The sequence below is a fragment of the Fundulus heteroclitus genome, chromosome 24 (assembly GCF_011125445.2).
Source record: "Fundulus heteroclitus isolate FHET01 chromosome 24, MU-UCD_Fhet_4.1, whole genome shotgun sequence".
Classification (NCBI taxonomy): Eukaryota; Metazoa; Chordata; class Actinopteri; order Cyprinodontiformes; family Fundulidae; genus Fundulus; species Fundulus heteroclitus.
In genome coordinates, this window is record NC_046384.1 from 14672308 (window position 1) to 14690998 (window position 18691).

The following is an 18691-nucleotide window of genomic DNA, read 5'->3' on the forward strand; positions in this document are numbered from 1 at the left end:
ACAACGATATTTTAAATCTCAATATATTGCCCAGCCCTAGCTGATCTACAACAATTTTTTCCCCACAAACTGTGGAAACGTTTACACCACTCCCATAGGGTACTGCATATCTGCTCCGTTTAACGACAAAAGAATGGGAAAGCACCCGACGACCTGCTTACTTTAGTTTAGGGCTGAACGATTTTAGAAAATAATGTAATTGCGATTTTTTTTCTTAATATTGCGATTTAATGGGATTTTCTTTTCCCCAGTTTAATTTATCATGTCTTTTTAAATATATACAAACAACAAATCATTTTGTTTCCTCGCTGTCCAGATTAGGTGCTAAAAGACCCACAGCATCTAAACTCAGAGCAGAAATTATTGCATTCAGCCTACGATATATTTCAACCAAAATTGCAATTTTGACTTTTCTCTGCGTTAACCACAAGCAACAAAAATGGCGTCTAAATAAAGACGTTTGTAAACAAGGACTATTTAAAACAAGAACTTTTAATGTTTCTATTAATCAGAATATTATTCAAGAGAACAGTTTTTAGTTGATTTGGACATCAATCCTTGTTGAACATAAAGTGCAACCAACAAGCAATTCTATGTGTTAAACTGATTGACCAGAACTTAATGCTTTGTATGATTATACAAACTCTAAAACAAGTAATACAATTAGATTATCTCACTGCTGCAACTCTCTTCCCTTCCATGTGGAGGCAAACCCACTTTAAACATTTTACTGACACCTAAAGGACGCGTCTGATTCCATAATTGTTACATAGCCAAAAATTGCAGACTCTGCGATTTGGAAATTGCGGTTTTTTAACTCGCGATTATATTGAAAATGCGATTAATTGTTCAGCCCTACTTTAGTCACACTTGTGTGTCTGAATGTTGGTGAAACGGATCAGAAACCTCGGCCTCGCGCTGCTGGTCGCTACTGTAACCCTCCGCATGGAGCCCACATCAGGAGCGAGACGCCACCGGCATACCAAACAAGGCCAGACAGACTTCGCTGTTTCCGTGGCAACCCCCGATGATCGGCTAATCTTGTGCTCCCCTCCTCTCCCCCCCGCCCACCCAGGCACCCCGAGCTCTCCCCCCCAACTCATCAGCGCCTCGTTTGAGACACAGGAGAAAAACCGGGCTTTCCCCTCACGATCGAGAGGCTCACTTACGTACATTTTGGTCACTAAGACGAGGGGAAGCCTTTACCGCCGATTTACAAGCAAAAAGACCAATTTAAGGGGAGAGAAATAAAAAAAAAAAAACGACACAGTCCTGTACCCTTGGGACCAAGGACGACGGGCGCACAAGTTCAGACGCGTCAGAGAAACTTACCTGGATCTCATACAGATGAGCGATGTGGAACTGAACTGCAAAACGACAGAAGAAGAGACGGGTTAGGCACAAGTTAATTTAACATCCCTCACCCCATCTCTTAGTTAGCAATCTTCATTGTCCTCTAAAGTCTTTGGAAAGCAGCGCAGCGATAACAGGAAGAAGGAAAAAAAAAAAAAAAAGAGACGCTGCGTGAGGTGCAACAAAGCAGACAGGTAGCCGTGATCCTGGCGGCACCTTCCTTTGTCTGGAGCGCTGCAGTGTCTGATCTAAGCTGCCTGAGTGACTCTCAGCAGATGGAGGGGAGAGAGGGAGTTGTGGAGAGAAAGTGGGGAGGGGGGGGAGGGGAGGGGAAGGGGAGAAGATCGGGGCTGCCCTTGATATTTGCTGTCTCAGTGAGTGCGAGAGCAGGGATGAGGAGGGGAGGACGCGCCGAGGCAAACGGCAACAGAGAAGCTGGGCTAAAAGGGATGTTGCCGTCGTCAAGGTAACAGGTGCTGAGGCGAGGGGAAGGGGAGGGAGGGGGATAGGATGGATGACAGCGGCAGCATTTTAAGTCATGGCAGCTCTCTGACTAGACAGTGCAACGTCTTGCGTAGAAGACACGAGATATTTTCACGTAAACCTCGCCGTAAATAAACCAAAAGCTTCAAAATAAACCGTGTTTTTTTTTTCTTTATTCCTTACTTTCAGCTTTGGACAAAGTGCAGGGGTTGGAGTCAATCAAAGCCAGCTGAAAATGCTGTAAGAAGAACAAAACAAAAAAGACAGACATGAGTAATAGAATAAAAAAAATAAAAATAAAAAACAGTCATTAACGGACGATGCCGCGGTCGCTTTCTACGCACCTTTAGGCTCGACTCGTAATCTGTGTTGACTTTGAACATGAGGCCCAGGCGAAGGTGGATCTCCTTGGCCCGGGAGAACCCCGGATCAATGTACAGCACCTCCTGGAATGCTTTGATCGCCCTGCGGGGAGGATTCAAGGCAACGTTCAGCGGACCTGAATGCTAAACGCGGCTCCTCAACAGCAGCTCCGAGCTCACTAGAAAGCGATTAACCTGCATGCGACTCTACTAGGAAACAACGCCGTGGAGTCTGAGGCGACGTGAGACGGAGCATCGATGTGCAGTGAAGGGAAATAACATCCATTACAGCGGCGTGATGGAGACTGAGTTAGGCTACGTTCACACTGCAGCTCTTAATGCTCAATTCAGATTTTTTTGTGAAATCTGATTTTTTTTGCGTGGTCGTTCACATTTCCAAACATATGCGACTTGTATGTGATCTCCTGTGTGAACTGAAAGCGTTCAACCTAAGTGTCCCGCATGCGCACTCGAGGACGCGATGACGTCACACGTAGCAAGCGTCCTCAGTGTTTGTGGAAGTAAACATGGATTATAATGCTGCCGTGCATTTTGCGGTCATTAATTTATTTTCTAACCGGAGCTTTCCCTCCATTGACTGCTCTTCTCATTGTAGTCCACTATGGGTGTCGTCTTTCTTCCTGCTTCTGCATAGCAGGACGCAGAATAGTGACGTTTGTCGAGTATCGGTGACGTACAGGTTGGATAAATGCGACCCGGCCGTACAGACACAGGTCGCATTTGAAAAGATCAGATTCAGGACCACATGTCCAAGTGGCCTGGGTCGCATTTGAAAAAATCTGATCTGTGTTGTTCAGACTGTTATAAAAAGATCAGATCCAGGTCGCATATGGGCAAAAAAAAAATCTGAACTGGGTCACTTCAGGCTGCAGTGTGAACGTAGCCTTAAAGCAGGGTCAGGCTAAATCTGCAACCCTGACATGAAGCCACCTGCCTAATCAGCACTGACCAGAGAGGCGACCCACTCTGGAGGAGCGCCAGAGATCTACCGCTCAGGTAGACTGAATATCCACAATTATTAGACTAAAACCTTTGAAGCTTCCGGTTTAACCGCGACATGATGTGGGAAAAGTTCACGCTGATCTGACTCCTCGCTATCCACCGAGTCGGTGGCTCTTAACCCTGATCCCCATCGTCCTTCTACGTTTAATATAACCCCTTAGGGCCCTTGGCACGCTGTATTTGCAGAAATGCGACAAATAGAGGTAGGACTCACCACTGAAAGGCGTTATAGTGGAAGTAGACCATTCCGAGGCCGTACAGAAACGCAGCATTCTGGACAGGATGGAGAGACGTGATTAAGCACAGCACAAAGAAAACAACACATGGTTAAACTGAGTCAAACACTACAGAAGACGTCTGCAGTTAACACCGAGACGGCTCGTTGCACAACCTTGTGGCTACCTGGTAAAGTTCATGACTTATTTAAGACAAAACAAAACAACAGGTTTATTCACACTGACATTTAGTCTAACCGCACAACTTTACAACCAGGTGCTCAGAGAGTGACTGCCACGAAACCTGAAACCGCATCGCGAGCTGACATCTAACCCAAATGAGACCAGAAAGGCTTCCTGTGAAGGAGGGAGTGGAGATGTGGGCTGTGTGGACGTGGGCGTGTGAAAAAAAAAGAAAAGAGAAAGGTGTCAGAAACACACGAGCCTTACCTTCCAGTAGTCTGACTGTAAACTGTAGTACCTCTGGTATGCTGATAATGCTGGAAATAAAACAAACAGATCATAGCAGGCAGTGCATTTTTTTTTTTACATGCGTCTAAATAAATCTGAATGCACTTAAAAAGTTAAAATGTAGATTAAACAAATTAATTATATGCAGAGGGACACAAAATGAACAATGTACTTTCATCTATATAAAAAAAAGAAGGACGTTTTATTATTGCTTGCACAATTTCCCCCCGCCAGTTTTTCCTTCCACTCAACTTTCCAGTAAGATCCAACCTCCAACTTCAAGAAAACTAAAAGCTGCACGTGTATTGATTTAAATTCCACTTTTTTTGAATGGAGCGGATGATGGAAATGAACTTTATCACATACATGCTGATCTTACGAAACACGGATGCTGAGGCGGGGGATGTTGCGAAGAGAAAGAAAGGCTCACCTTTTGGATAATCCTCCAGGAGGAGGTTGAAGTGGCCGAGCTGGCAGAAGATTTCAGGCTCCACCTTCCCCTCGGCTTTCAGGATGAGCGAATCGTAGCAGCGGACGGCCTGCGGGGGAGGGGGAGGTTAGGGGGCCGAGAATAAACTTAAAACTTTACGGTTTGGCACGTGTCGTACACAGAAGCGGCGACGGCGGCGAGTCAGGCTGCAAAAACTCTGACGCAATCACCTGTGACTTGAAGAATTGGATCATTTTGATCCGAGAGTCTGGATGGATATTAAATATCTTCTGAAAATGACAATTATACAGCAGATAGGACGGCTGTTCGATAGTTCATCTACATAAGACATCAGCTCCCTTAATGGATGCATAATGGCTGAATTATGGGTAATATTTCTATTTTTAAACGGAACATGGTTGGGATTAATTAAGTGGCAAAAGGAAAAAAAAAAAAAAAACACTTCCAAATGTTGAGTTAAAATGAGATTTATATAAAACCTTTTTTACCCGCCTTATTGTTTTTGGTTCATATGTAGCAGCAGCAATATCACTACCATTAGGGAAGTTGCGTAACTGAGGGAGGAAGTGAACAGGAGAACAGTCGAAAACTCAAACGGCTCATTTTTGCTTCCAGCTCTACATTTCATCAAAAATACCAAACCGGCACTCAAAGTTTTATTGCTGTAAATTGAAAGACTTCTTTCCTTTTTAACATTTTTTTAAAACTGCAAATCCCCCGATCTGGTTTCATTTACAACAAAAAAATTAAAATTAAGACAGTTTTTTTGAAGGATCGACAGTTTCAGAAAGTTTTGACATTTTTACCATTGACACCCAATACTTTACATTTTGCGTTTTTTTCTGTAATAAATATCGTGGCGTGCATTTAATAGTCGCCATCTTTATATCAGCGAGAGACCTTGCAGTTCTCCAAAAGGCAAAGATTTTTTTTTTTAAACTGTCCTCATCTTGGGGCCAAAAATTGCATTTGGCAAATTGCTGTTTTTGGCTGAGAATATATAATAAAAAATAACAATAATAATAATAAAAAAAAAAAAAAATGACGCCTTAATTAGCCAAATTCATAGCCCAAATCTCCAGCCTAAGATGTCAAAATAAAGGAAATTCACCGAATGCAGCGCCTGAAAAAGCAGCAAAAGGAGGTCAGGAACTACGGGACGCTTTCCAGGGACACTGGAGCTTCGCATGGAGACAACCTTGATTCTTGTCTGTCTCTACAATAAAAGCTGCTGCTTCTGATGAAGAAAAAAAAAAAAAAAAGTAAAAACTACTGGGTTAAAAGATGAAAGTGTCAGATGTAGAAATATTGAAAAGAAGATGTGTGGCAGCAGTAACACCAGACCATGGCGGTTGCTTGTTTAATTGGTTGCGTTGGGAAAAAAAAAAAAAAAAAAAAAGGAAAGCAAACAAGCTAGACCAATTAATTTCTGGTCTCTCTTCCAACATAAGATGGAAGAGAGAAAAGGTTTAGGATGCTGCTTCCAAGAAAAAAAAAAAACTTCTCTGATCAAACTGAAAAGGTTTTTTTTAAACAAGATGTTTTTTTCATCATTTGAGTAATATGCATGTAGTCGGGTTGTAGTGTCATTATTACTCCCAGCTACCAGTGCTACCAGGGTTTGAACCCCAGCCTGGGGTTATCACGGGTTTTCCTTCCACCTAACTTTCCATGAATTATGCTATAATGCATCACCCTGGGCAGCTAGCTTCCTTAGGGATGAAGTCAATCAGAGTGTATTTATACAGCACTTTCCAACCATCCAGCAGTGTTCAGAGTGCTTTACATGTCTGCAGTAATAGAACAAGTTCAGACAATAAAATACTTAATATTAATTATTTTTTATTGTCTTATTTCATATTCTAATTTTCAGAGAGACTGAAAATAGGCTTCCTGGTATACAATAGCCAAAAACTCAAAATGAAAAACATATAATTGATGGTATCCCCATTTATTGAGAAGGATCTGTATACATAAGCCCTACCAGAGAACAAAATTTAACTTTCAGAGCTAAGAACGCAGGGTTCTGTTCTGTTATAGTTCAACAAAGAGATTTTTAAAAAAATCTTTCTGGGTTTTTGCTGCACTAGCGGCTCGTTTGTCAACCACTGGCAGTAAAGGGGGTTTGAGTGAGTGTGTGGTGGATCTATGATTAAAGAAATTTTAGAACCCGGACTCATCTGCAGAGGCCGACCATTGTGATGTTGAAAACGCTGAGCCGTTTTAATCTTTATTTAAAAAGATCATTATTCCCACAGCTGAAAAGCACTGATGTATTTTAGCTACGCTGTTAAAAACAGCAGAACAATGTAGCAAATATCTGCAGCTACATGGTTAGATCACAGGGTTGGAATACAAGACCCTACGTTTCTGTTTTTGGATTTGGCCCACTTCATCCTTCTAGACTGCCAGAGAAAAGGAGCAACCTTCCTTCAGCCAGCTGACTAGCAGTGCTCAGCAATAGCTGGCAGAACAATGCTCTAAACAGCCAGAGTGAAATACGCATTATCATTTCATTGATTTCTGTGAACTGGGCTCTATGCTGTAGTTTAGTTGAGTCAAATTTACCTAAAAAGATGAGTAGATTTTTTTCTTTTTTAATTAAATCAGACAAATATACTGCTAGTTAATAACAAAAATCAAAGTGACCTGATGCCACCCCACCCTGTGTAGGGAAGAACTACCCATCATTCACAGCTTCACTTCTTGATTCAACTCAATTGTTTCATTATAAGAACAATGAAAACAAGGACGTCCCCTTTTCCCCGTTTTAAATATAAACCGGACCTTATGGTTTAATAAAGAAGTATTACAGGTTAATTAACTGATTTATTCTAACCACTAAAACGACATCAAGCATAAATATTGCTTGATTATTTTGTGGCACTCGTCAGAGATTTTACTAAGAATTTTGCCCTTTTTATATATTCTTTTGGGAACTTGAGTTAAAGGTTTCCAGTTTTAAACGGTAAACGACTACTTTCAAAACCTGACCACCACATCCTTCTTTTTTTTTTTAAACATACAGACATATGTTTTTTGAGCATTTAGTTTTTTATTCAGTATTTTCCTAGCTCAAATCTGTTATTTAGTAACACGCTTAATAATTTATATATAAAAAAAACCTTTATATGCTTCTTCAAACATGAACATTTATTGCATTTATTTGAATTAAATTAAAAACGGGTCCAGTTCAATCTGAAGCTAATGTTGTATAGACAGCAAGGAAAGTGGTGAAAATGACTTTTTTTTATTGCTGAATGAGCAAGGACTCAATCAGTAAGCCAAAAAGCAAATACTGACCAATACTGGCCAATTTTTTAAATCAACGTGTAATACAGCAAAGCAAAATATAAACACATGGTTTAAAAGTTAATCAGTCTAACAGGATTCCTTCATGTGTGTACCGTATTTTCCGGACTATAAGTCGCAGCCCAGCATAACTTGCATCAGTCAAAAAATGTGTCATAAAGAGGAAAAAAACATAAATCGCACCGGCCTGTACGCATTTATTTACACATTAATTTCATACAATCCAAGAATCAAAACTAACATTTAATCTGGTATACCAATTTATTAAATTATACAGCTGCGTCAAAAACCGTCTGAATAATATGAAACCTACCTGGAAGGATGAATGGGGTAAATTAGCCACTCCATCCAGCACGGCTTTATTCAGCGCATTTCAGCATAAGTTCTCAAAATTATGTTTAAATTAGACCGTGAACATAACGATGCTATGTGCTAAGCTAACGGTACGACACGGATGTTTCAGAGCAACATAAAGCTCACGTGCATCAGTGAAGTTGTGACCCGCATGGACAACAGAGCTGTAAGCTAGCGCTAGCTGCTATTAGCTTCACATACAGCCCGATAACAGGGTTCTGTTATGGTCTGGGTCCTTCGAGCTGCACCACGCAACTCTCCGTTGCGTGAATGCACACTGAAACAGTGAAACAACATACAAACGTGTTCAGTCTTTGTCTAAAAGTTAATGCTTCAATTAATTTTTACATGGTACAAGAGCAGGATGGTTTTCACAAGCCTAGAGCGCCCTCTTGTGGATGTAGACGGTAATGTTTACTCCTTGGTTCATGCTGGTAAATATAAACTACCATTTAAATTTGATATACAAGTCACACCTGAATATAAGTTGCAGGATTGGCCAAACTATTGGGAAAAAAAGTGCAACTTATTGTCCGAAAAATACAATAGTTAAGTCTCAAGTTTCCCCAGTCGTCCGCCCCTTACGTTAAGCGTAGAAGGTACACTATGGTTCACTACTCATGGCAGATATTTCTAAAGTCTGCATGCATTAACCGGGGAAAAACAACATTAAGTAGAAGGAATTACAAGGACGGAAGAGCACAAGGAAGAACAGTGTGTAAGACACAGAAAAATGCATGACGGACAGAAAAGGAATATGGGTGCCACTACAGCTATTCACACCTAAACCTTTTGTTTCAGCACTCATGAAAGAAATCCAGCGTCGTTTTTATTGCCCACACGGGTAAAATGTTAACGCCCCGAAGTGCAGAAGTCCACGCTTTTCTGCCCAACTTAAAACCAAAGAATACATTTACGACTCCTAGCTTTCACTACAGTCCTTTAGTTTCTTATTCAGCTACGGTAACAAAAGCTTTACGCCATCGTGTTTAAGCAGCAACATGGTACCAATCTGCGTTTATCATCAGGGGTGGGCGAAATGGACTTGAAATGCTGTCTCTATATATATTCTGGTACTATTGTGATAATGATAAAAATAAATGTCTGTTTCAGGTAACTGTGTGGCTGTGACTGCATGTCAATTAGCGCAATAAACACAAATACTGTCCTTAATAACATGTATGTAATGTAACATAACGAAATAAAACTCAAAATATGTGTAATCAGAACAGTAGATACAGAAGGAAGTGTGATGTAGCACCAAACTGCTCAAAGTAACTGCATTTAATTACATTTTTTTTATTGCGGCTCTCAAAGAATCCAAGAGTGAAGAAAATACCAAAAATGACAATCCTGACAATATTGGCTGTTTTCAGACATCACTAGTGGGAATTCAAGATTTTTTTTTTTTTTTTGCGATAACGATAAAACGATACGATAAAGGCTCACCCCTACTGAACATACCTCACCTGAAACTAAGCCAAGGTGAATGTAAACAGAGCAGGTATGGAGAAAATAATGCAAACCAAGCCTCCTGCAGCATTCAAATGCCCCCCCCCCCCCCAAACACACACACCAGTGATCATAGCTGGACTTCAATGATGAATTAAACCATAACCTGTATTCAAAAAAAACCTTAAAACTCCCAATTTAGGGGATCTCATCACTACATATCAATTTTATTATGCGATTAAAAAAATGAAATCTCCATTTAACTGTATTTTGGCCATTTTTTTTTTGGAACGGCCACAACTTAACGATAAAAATCATGATTGTCAAAAAATAACATTCTTTGAACACTGTTGACTAGAATAAAAAAACGGGGTTTGTATTGTAAAATTCCCAAACTACGTGGTGATTTTTTGACAGCTGAAGCGTGGACTGAAACTGAAATTTGTGCATATTGCTACACCCCCCAAAAAAGGAAACAAACAAGGAAGAACATAAGGAAGGAAAAGACAAGGGGAGGGAGGGAGGAAGGACACGAGGAAGGAAAGAAAAGACAAAGGAAGAAGAAGAAGGAAATACAAGGAGGGAAAGAAATTAGGGCATGAGGATGGAAGGATGAACACAAAAGACAACGAAACAGGCGAAGTCTACTCATACAAATCCCTCCTCAGAACCACCAGATAAACTAATTAAACTCCATATTTTAACCAGACTCCATATAAACTCTGGATTTTGGTATCAATGTAGTTTTAATGCGCTTTCGGCTCAAATTGAAAATGGTATGCAAATTTCATAAAAGTTGAGCGATATTTCCCCCCGGCCCCCCCCCCCAAATATCAATTAGCTCGTTTTGTACCGCTCCACCGCGTTCATAGCTTCCCATCTCTCGCGAGAGTTGGCGCATTCGCTGGTATGGCACCGCTGCCTCTCCGTTGCCCCGCTAATGGCAAAGGAGCAGCTCCACTTCCTAGTAGGTATCCCACACCACCCAGCGAGCAAATTCATAGAACGCCTTCCCTCCCCAAAAACTATCGCTTGTCAACAGCTCCACCTTCGCCGTTTTTTCCACCCCCTTCCTCGGACGAACTTCTCGTACGTTCACACAGCCGGGAGGTCGTCTTGGCGAGCTCATTGTTGTATTTGCACTGCGTACAGGTGGACCGGTGGAAGCACATGCCCCAACTGTAAACAAAGGACCCTGACACCATCTTGGCCGAGGAGAGGGACGCGCATTCACAATGCGCCAAAGCCCGGCCAGGACACCCGGCGCACCGCCGGGCCACACGCAAACCACCCCCCCGAGTTGAGCGTTACCACGAAATTGATTGTAAAGCTATCGGTGTCGTTCCGCCATCTTGGACAGGCAACCAGCCATTAACGTCACTCGGAACGCGAGTCAGTTGGTTCCTACTTGCTTAACACACTCTTACGTTTGAATTAAACAAAATAAAAGAAATGCATTATCGTCATGAACAGCCAACTAAGCTAAAAAAGGAGACCAATTGAGGGGCTCTGATACGATCTAGGCTTATCCAAACAAACGTCTATTGCTGTGGTTACATTATCCCCACCGTGTTTCATAGCCGGGGAGGGAAAAATTACTTATTTGCTTAATGTTAGAGAGAGGCATTTACGGCTATAAAAGCTGATAATTACTTATTAAAAGTTAAAAGGTTTGCAGTGCTGGGGGAGAAAAAAAAAAGCATAACGACGCGGTGCACAAGTGCACACTAGATAAGCTCCTTGGAAGGGCGGTTGCCCCCCCAAACTAACGTATGCTAACGCTAACTAGCTGGGTCAGGCAAGAAGAACGGCGGGGTCCGGCTGGTTAGCGTGAACCAGCCGGTAGGCATGAGGCGAACCCCGCAGGTGCAGGGTCGCTCATCGGATGAGAGCAGCCGAGCTAACAGGCTAAGAGCGGGGCTGCGGCTAACTGGCCTTGGTGCCTGTAGAGTGGGCCACTTGCATTCGGCCTTGCCCGCTAGATCCGGAGGAAATGTGAAAGCCCTGCACCGTGGTTCGTGTGCTTAAATCGGCGGTGTAAATGAGTGCGCGGCCGGGGCAATGCAATGCATTCAGCTGCACTTAGCTACCTTCATCAACAGGGCCTTCGTTCTGGCGCCATCTTCATGAAGCTTCTGAAATCCAAACAGTGAGCTGCAAAGCAAGAAGACAACACAGGCGACTCAGTATCACTTGCAGGGCGGTTCGGGGACGTTTCCGACGCGCGACGGAGAAAAAGCGATTAAATTCTGCGGATCTGAGCGTGAATGGGAGTGCGCCGAGTTGAAATTCCCGACCTGTCGATCCCGGCCAGAGTCTCCCTCTCCTGGGCTGTCAGTGTCGGAAAGTCCTCCTCTGTTTCACTCGCTTTTCCCGCCGCCATTTTCTTTCCCTCATCACCAGCAGAAGAAGCCGAGCCGAGACTCCGAGCAGCGGCGCAGGCGGCGGCGGCGAGGGAGACGCCGCACGACTGCATGGGACGAACGCTCTGCACCGCCGAGTCAAAGGAAGGAAGCCGAAGATAACAAAATGATCAAAAACTTTTCCCCGGGATGAGAAGATGCGATTCGGTGTAGTAAATCCGGTCGGGGGGGCACAAAAGCGCTCTCCGGGTCTCTCCTCACATTTTTCATCCCAAAGTGATATTATCCAGTTGTTGCGATGCACGTGACAGAGCGCAGCATCAAAGGTGTGGGTATTTCACGGTAAAATACGTTTCGGCCGCGAAGATAAAGTTGTTATAATTGTGAAACCCAAGCGACCCACGCGCCGCTCTGGCCACGCCCTCTCCTCCCATTTCATCCAATAGCAGCGCCCGATTCCTACCATTTGACTTCGCTGCTATACCATTTTTTCATCTTTAAATGTAAATTTGTGCCTGAAAATTAATAATTATTTTTTCCCCATCAAGAGTAAAAAAAAAAATTCACAATAATTTTATTTATTTATTTACTATTAGTATGGATTTAACAATTAGTTTTAAGTTTTATCATCGTTACACAAGGAAACCACTTTATGATCATTATTATTGTGTGTGTGTGTGTGTGTGTGTGTGTGTGTGTGTGTGTGTGTGTGTGTGTGTATATATATAATATAATTTTTTTTAATTAACTCATTAAAATCATTATTACACTAATACACCGTTTTGTCATCAGTATGCACATCATTATGATTATTGTTGGCTCGTCCATATTTTCATCTGACACAGAGAATAAAGGCATATAGAGACTTGTTTATTTTTTCCTGCAGTTATCAGTAGATATTTGGATTGTGTATGATTTCATTCATACCATCTTTGGGTGCAGCTCCTGGCATTTCTTTCAACAAGGTGGGTTAATTATTAATTAATTAATTGCTGTGGCCAGTCAACAAGGCATGCTGTCCATCCATCATTCGCCAGCACGCTTTGGCCCTTATTATTATTTACATGAATGTATTTAAATATTTATGTGTTGCTTGCTCATTTGTCAGTAATTTTGTTTTCCGTGTAAAAATTAGTAGGCACGGGCTATTAAGCTCTTCAAACCGACCTCTAAGGAGGTTTGGCCAGTAGTTTTTGCCTTGTGTTTTTATGTCCTCGTGTGTTTCCAAAAATAAATAAATAAAATAAACATTAATTAACAAACAAAAAACATAATTTCGGTTATAAAGTATTTTTAGGTGAAGAAAAAACAACAACTGGCCGCTCGTTTCTTAAATAAATGAAATGACAGATTTTTGTTTCTCATTGTGACGTAGCAACCGTTATGGGGTGGGCGTGGCTTAGAGTTGTCAACATCCTGGTTACATAACTGGCGTCTCCAAAATGGCGACGGCGGAGCAGAGGGAAGGTTAGCGGCCGTTCTTGTCGGAATAATTGTCAATTATAGAATATTATTAGATTATTATACACAATCCTAATGTTGAAAATAGGACGTGTCTTTTAAACACAGTAAAGAAAGCCGGTGTAGGTGTCCCATCATGAGCCATTCAGCGTTAGCCAGCTAACATTAGCTATGATGAGTTATAGATGGCAATAATTACTGATTTATAAACCGAGCACTTGGGTTTAGGGTCATTAAGAGGCTAAAATATGAATTTTCCTCCGGTCAACACAGCAGGGCAGGAAGAGCCAGACAGCGAAGACGAGGTCTATGAGGTGGTGGACCTGACAGAGTACGCCCGCAGGCACCAGTGGTGGAGCCGGGTGTTCGGGAACAGCTCCGGGCCGATCGCTGAGAAGTATTCCGTGGCTACCCAGATCGTGATGGGAGGGGTGACTGGCTGGTAGGTTGTTTCTTGCCATCGCTGTCACTTCGTTTTGTCTGTTTGTTCTTCTGATCGAGTCGACTTAACAGAACTGCACACAGTGCCTTGCCAAAGCGCTCCTACCTCTGGAGCGTGTTCATATTTTTGCCATGTTACAACCGAAAAGGGGTTTTGATTGGAGTCTCGCGTGATGGGCAAACGTGAAGTAGCGCGCGATTTTACAGTGGGAAGAAGGAGAAGGCGTGCTTTCCAAAAAAACCTTGGCGAATAGAAATCTGAAAAGTGTGGCGGGTATTTATGTTCTGCTCCCCTCCTTCTTGGACCCTTAAATAAAATGCAGCGATACAAAGTCCCACACCATGCAGAGGACTCGTCAGTCAGATGCGATCATAATTTAACTTTATGGCTTACATGCAAATTCTATAATTAATTATAGAATTAATTATAGAAATGTATAAACGTATGGTGGAAGTGTAATATTACACGTCAGTGAAACCATTATTATGACAATCAAACATGAATGATGCTGACGACCGGCCCATTGCAAAACCCTTCCTAAATGTAGTTGTATTTATTTAGGTAAATATGCTTGTTGTGGAGAGTTTCATACCTTTTTATCGTAGTTCCATAACAGTGTTGGAGCCAGAACAGCAGCTACTAGTTGCTGGCAAAACAAACAAACAAAACGGCCTGCAGCAGGCCTCATCCACTTATTTCTTTTTTTATAACCAATTCATTTTAATTTTGTTTCAGCCCATCGATCGTATTAAACCCGTCCGCTCTGAATGGTCGGGGATCTTTCTCCTGTGGGATGTGATGTGTGTGCAGTGAGTGGAACAGGAAGGGCGTCCTTATACGACCAAACCATGAGCTTGCGATAAACCCTTAATGGAGAGGCGCAGTTTTGTGAGCCGTTCTCACGTAAACGAACACGCTGAGGTTTTTAAACTCTACGCTATCCTTCGATTCAGTAGCAAAACTATATCATTAATGGAGCTGAATACAACTTCCCACTGGAGAGCGCCTCTAAATCTGCCGGCAGAGCTGAAGTTTAAGGGTTTGGATCGAAACATGTTCACGTGTTAGAACGGCCCAGTCAAAGTCCAGACCTAGTGTTGACCGTTTTGTTGTGCCACGCTTGTATGTCATGATTTTTTTTTTTGCTGTTTTTTTACACTAAATATACCTTAAATGAGATTTACGCTGCACAGAACTTTTGCGTCTGTGAAAGGCGCTCCATAAATCGACTTTTCTTACTCACCGACCCAAAGCACGGGCTACTTCCCTGTTTTCCCGTTGCACCAAATCCCAATCAAATCCGAAGAAATGTCATGTAACACGATAAAATATGGGAACTTCCAAGGAGTGTGAACGCTTCCGCAAGGCCCTGAACTTTTTATCGCTTGCTTTTCGAGAACCAACGCGCCGTGTCTCTCAACCTGCACAGGTGTGCTGGCTACGTCTTCCAGAGAGTTGGCAAGATAGCGGCGACCGCCATCGGTGGCGGCTTCCTTCTTTTACAGGTAGGAGCCTGGACACGACGGCTTTGTGTGTGTATGTGTGTGTGTGCGCGTCGACGTGTCCTCTGTGAGGTTTGGCCGGCTCCGTTGACGAGTGAAGAAGGCCCGGCTGCACAGCTTGCTGCTCGACTGGTCCTCCCTCGACAGCAGAGAGGCGAGCTTTGTGCGCCGGGCGGACATGAGCCATCTGGGCCCTCACGCGGCGTGGCGTTGATATCTGTCTGTTACTTTGTCTGTTTAAGCATTCTGGGTTATATTTCACATATTAAAAAAAAAAAAAAAAAAAAAAAAAGAAAAGAAAATTTTAAGTATTGAAGTAGAGAATTAGATGTATGTATTATCCAGGTTTGGGAGGATGGAACGGACTTTGTTCTCTTTCATGTTGCCAACATGATGCGGCGTGAAACACAGAGACGATCCCTCTGTCCGTTTGTCCATCCATCCATCCAGCCTGTCAATCACGCTAGCCCTCCGTCATTTCATCCGTCCATCAATCTGTCAGCCCAACCATCTATCCGGCTTTTTATCCTCCCATCTGTCGGTGCGTTTGTCGGTCTGTTCGTCCGTCTGAGCCGGAACACCAACCCGTTAGGACTCAAATAGACAAAAGTAACAACACTGGGCTATGGGTTCTCCTCGCAGATCGCCAACCACAGCGGTTACGTGCAGGTGGACTGGAAGAAAGTGGAGAAGGACGTCAACAAAGCAAAGAAGCACCTGAAGAAGAAGGCGAACAAAGCCGCTCCCGAGATAAACACTTTCATTGAGGAGGTAAAGGTACCTGGAACAAAGCTTGCTCTTTCTTTCACCCTCTTGCTCGTTTTGTAAACCCGGTCTGGCTGAGGTCGGTCGTGCCTTACCTTTAGATTTGCCCCCCCCTCCACGTTAAAACACGAAGCCTTACTGACGCTCAGTCAGGACTACATCAGAAGCAGAACAGTGCCCTCTAGTGTTATGCGAGAGCAGCTACAGTCAACGCTCAGAAAGAAATGGTGCAAAATGTTTCTTGATTCAGCGGATCTACTCTTTAAGCTGATTATTGTTTTTTTATTCCCCCCTTTCATGCAGGCCACAGATTTCATAAAGAGGAACATCGTCCTGTCCAGCGGGTTCGTTGGCGGCTTCTTTTTGGGACTGGCCTCCTAAAGCTGCCGCCGTCGCCTCCGTACCTCCCCACTTACTGTGAATCTCATCACTACGTTGCTCTCCGGGCGTTTTACCTCCTCGCCCCGTGCGTCTCCTGATTTATCCCATGGCGAGGCGACAGAAGGGATTATGTTAAATGTCCAAGCATGACCTGTCGTGACCGTGGCATTCCTGCGTTTTCCCCCAACTGTCCCCCCCCCTCGGTCCGTTCTGACATCTGCCGCTGCGTTGTAGACATTCTTCAGAGCGGTGCATATGAAAGGGGTGGGAGTATATTGCCAAACTCCCAACTCATCACAAGAATTTTTTTTTTTTTTTTTTTTTAACGAGGCTGGAAGATTTGTCTGGAATACATGCCGTTCAAAGCGTGTAAGTTAAAAAAGAAAAAAAGAGCTGCGTGGAGAAGTTTGTTTTCTGGTTTTCACACCAAACAGTCGGATCAAAATGCTTTTTTTAACGGCCTGGACGAACACCTGCTGACCACGTAGCAGCTTATTACATTATTTATAGTCGGAGAAGTCTATCATGAATTGCTTGAATTCTATTTTTGCCTTTTTATTTTTTTTTGTACAAGTGCAATAAGCTGCTGTATTGTTATTATTATTATTATTATTATTATGTTCTTGAAAAGGTTGCTAAATCCTAAACTGGTGTTGTTTTTGCTCTCTGTTTATGTCGAACCTTACTTTGATAATCCTGTTTGCATTTGACGTGTCTCTTTTTTGGAATAAATATGCCTGAAATTGTTTAAATTGACAAATCCTTAGTCTGCTGCTTCTTTTTTATTTATCATATCTTTGGGCTCCAATCACAACGTTTGCGCATGCCTCTAACAAACAAATATGTCTGACTGGGAATAAATGGTGCCCACGTTATCTCTAGGGGTTTAGTATTTCACAATTATTTTATTAACCTATAGAAACGATTTTATTTCATTTTAGGCTTTGTATGATTGATTTCTAACTTCTGTTTTTGTCTGAATTCAGTGCGCAGACTTGATTTTACTTTGCATTTTTCTCAGCTGTACCCAGAACTACACATGCAGCCCCGCATCATTAATTAGATCAATTATTTTCAATAGAAGTCATATTCTTGAATGGCGAATAATTTGCCAAAGTGTGGAGTAGAGGGATTTTTTTGTGCGCAGGTGTCCACGAGGGAGTCCGTTCAGGTAGGAAAAGCAGTAATTGGTAGTAATTGTGCGTGATTAGATTGGGGAGGGGAATGGATATAAAGTATTCCCTATAACGAAAGCCCGCTCAGCTAAAAAGAATCTTAAAGGCTTTGAAGCCAGAAGGGTGGAAGACAGAGAGCTACCATTTGAATGGATGAAGGAATCAGCCAGTGATCAGCTCCAGGTGAGATCAAGCTCCAAAATAAAAAATAATCCCATTGCTGGAAAACTTTCTGGGTTGAAGAGGAATCACATTTAGCCAAAGAACAAGCTGACTGACCCGAAGAGAAACTCTGCGACACTTTACAGTCTAATGGAAGCAAGATTGCTTCCTTTGGGCCTGGATGCAGCGGTTTGTCAGACGATCCCCTAAACACCGGATTAAAGACCGCAGCACACCGAAGAACGGTGGCTCCGGCCCTCAGAAGATGGGATGTCACAACTTGTCGACCTATTTCCCACACGGCAGGGAAGAGCAATTTAAATCCATCAAAACGTATAAACGGTCGTGTTGCCTTCTAGGGCTTCCTCAGGGGCACAGTTGGGAGCACTGTCGCCTCGCAACAAGTTCAAACCCCAGCCTATAGACTCTCCCCGCGCATGCGTGGATTCTTTCCGGGTACTCTGGCCAAAAATATCCCTCTTAGTTGAACTGGTCTCTCCAAATTGCTTATAGTTGTGTGCAAGTTTGTCCTGTGATTGCCTGAGGACTTGTCCAGGGTGAATCCCAGCTCTTCAGCCAAGGTCCGCTGGAGATGGGCGCCAGGAAATAGAGTGGAATAGTGGAATATGGTCCAATCATCCTGGGCTGGAATACCTGTCCAGGGGTATTAGACCGACTCTAACAGCCGGTTAGTCTAATAACGTTAATTAAATAACACCTTTGACTTCGTTTTGATTGGGCTTATGATGTGGCTAGATTATGGCCAGACATTAATAGATGAGCACAGATACAAGATTTCAACAGTGTTTTTAAGAAGACCAACCATCTGTTCACAATTCAGCCTTGGTAAAAGATCTATTTTTAGATATATAAAAGGACAACAGCAACAACCAAACCATATGCTTGGCTTTTAAAGTGTGAAATGTCCAGCTTACTGTGGGTTTTTATGTTTCAAGCAATTTTT

At 42.7% G+C, this 18691-nt stretch overlaps 2 protein-coding genes across 9 annotated transcripts in view; one reads left to right on the top strand and one right to left on the bottom strand.

Moving 5' to 3' along the window:
- Positions 1-11982, bottom strand: part of LOC105921518 (histone demethylase UTY) — a 30651-nt gene extending 18669 nt beyond the window's left edge. For both annotated transcript variants that reach the window (XM_021313405.2, XM_021313404.2), the window contains exons 1-8: positions 11774-11982; positions 11567-11630; positions 4338-4446; positions 3887-3936; positions 3436-3494; positions 2181-2301; positions 2020-2074; positions 1333-1367 (exon numbers count right to left, since the gene is read on the bottom strand). In XM_021313405.2, the coding sequence (XP_021169080.2) occupies positions 1333-1367; positions 2020-2074; positions 2181-2301; positions 3436-3494; positions 3887-3936; positions 4338-4446; positions 11567-11630; positions 11774-11952 (672 nt within the window). In that variant the 5' untranslated portion in view covers positions 11953-11982. The remainder of the gene's footprint in view (positions 1-1332; positions 1368-2019; positions 2075-2180; positions 2302-3435; positions 3495-3886; positions 3937-4337; positions 4447-11566; positions 11631-11773) is intronic.
- On the top strand, positions 10361-17150 carry LOC105921520 (FUN14 domain-containing protein 1). Of its 7 annotated transcripts, XM_012857299.3 has the most exons (6): positions 12076-12165; positions 13215-13306; positions 13574-13742; positions 15172-15247; positions 15887-16021; positions 16313-17150. In XM_012857299.3, exons 2-6 carry the CDS (start codon positions 13282-13284, stop codon positions 16388-16390), a joined length of 483 nt encoding a protein of 160 aa, XP_012712753.2. In that variant the 5' UTR covers positions 12076-12165; positions 13215-13281; the 3' UTR covers positions 16391-17150. The 7 variants fall into 7 exon arrangements, with proteins under 7 accessions (XP_021169081.2, XP_021169082.2, XP_012712753.2 ...); XM_021313406.2 differs by lacking the exons at positions 12076-12165; positions 13215-13306 and adding an exon at positions 10361-10443; XM_021313407.2 differs by lacking the exons at positions 12076-12165; positions 13215-13306 and adding an exon at positions 10371-10443 and having other exon boundaries at positions 15887-16015.
- Positions 17151-18691: the final 1541 nt, after the last annotated feature.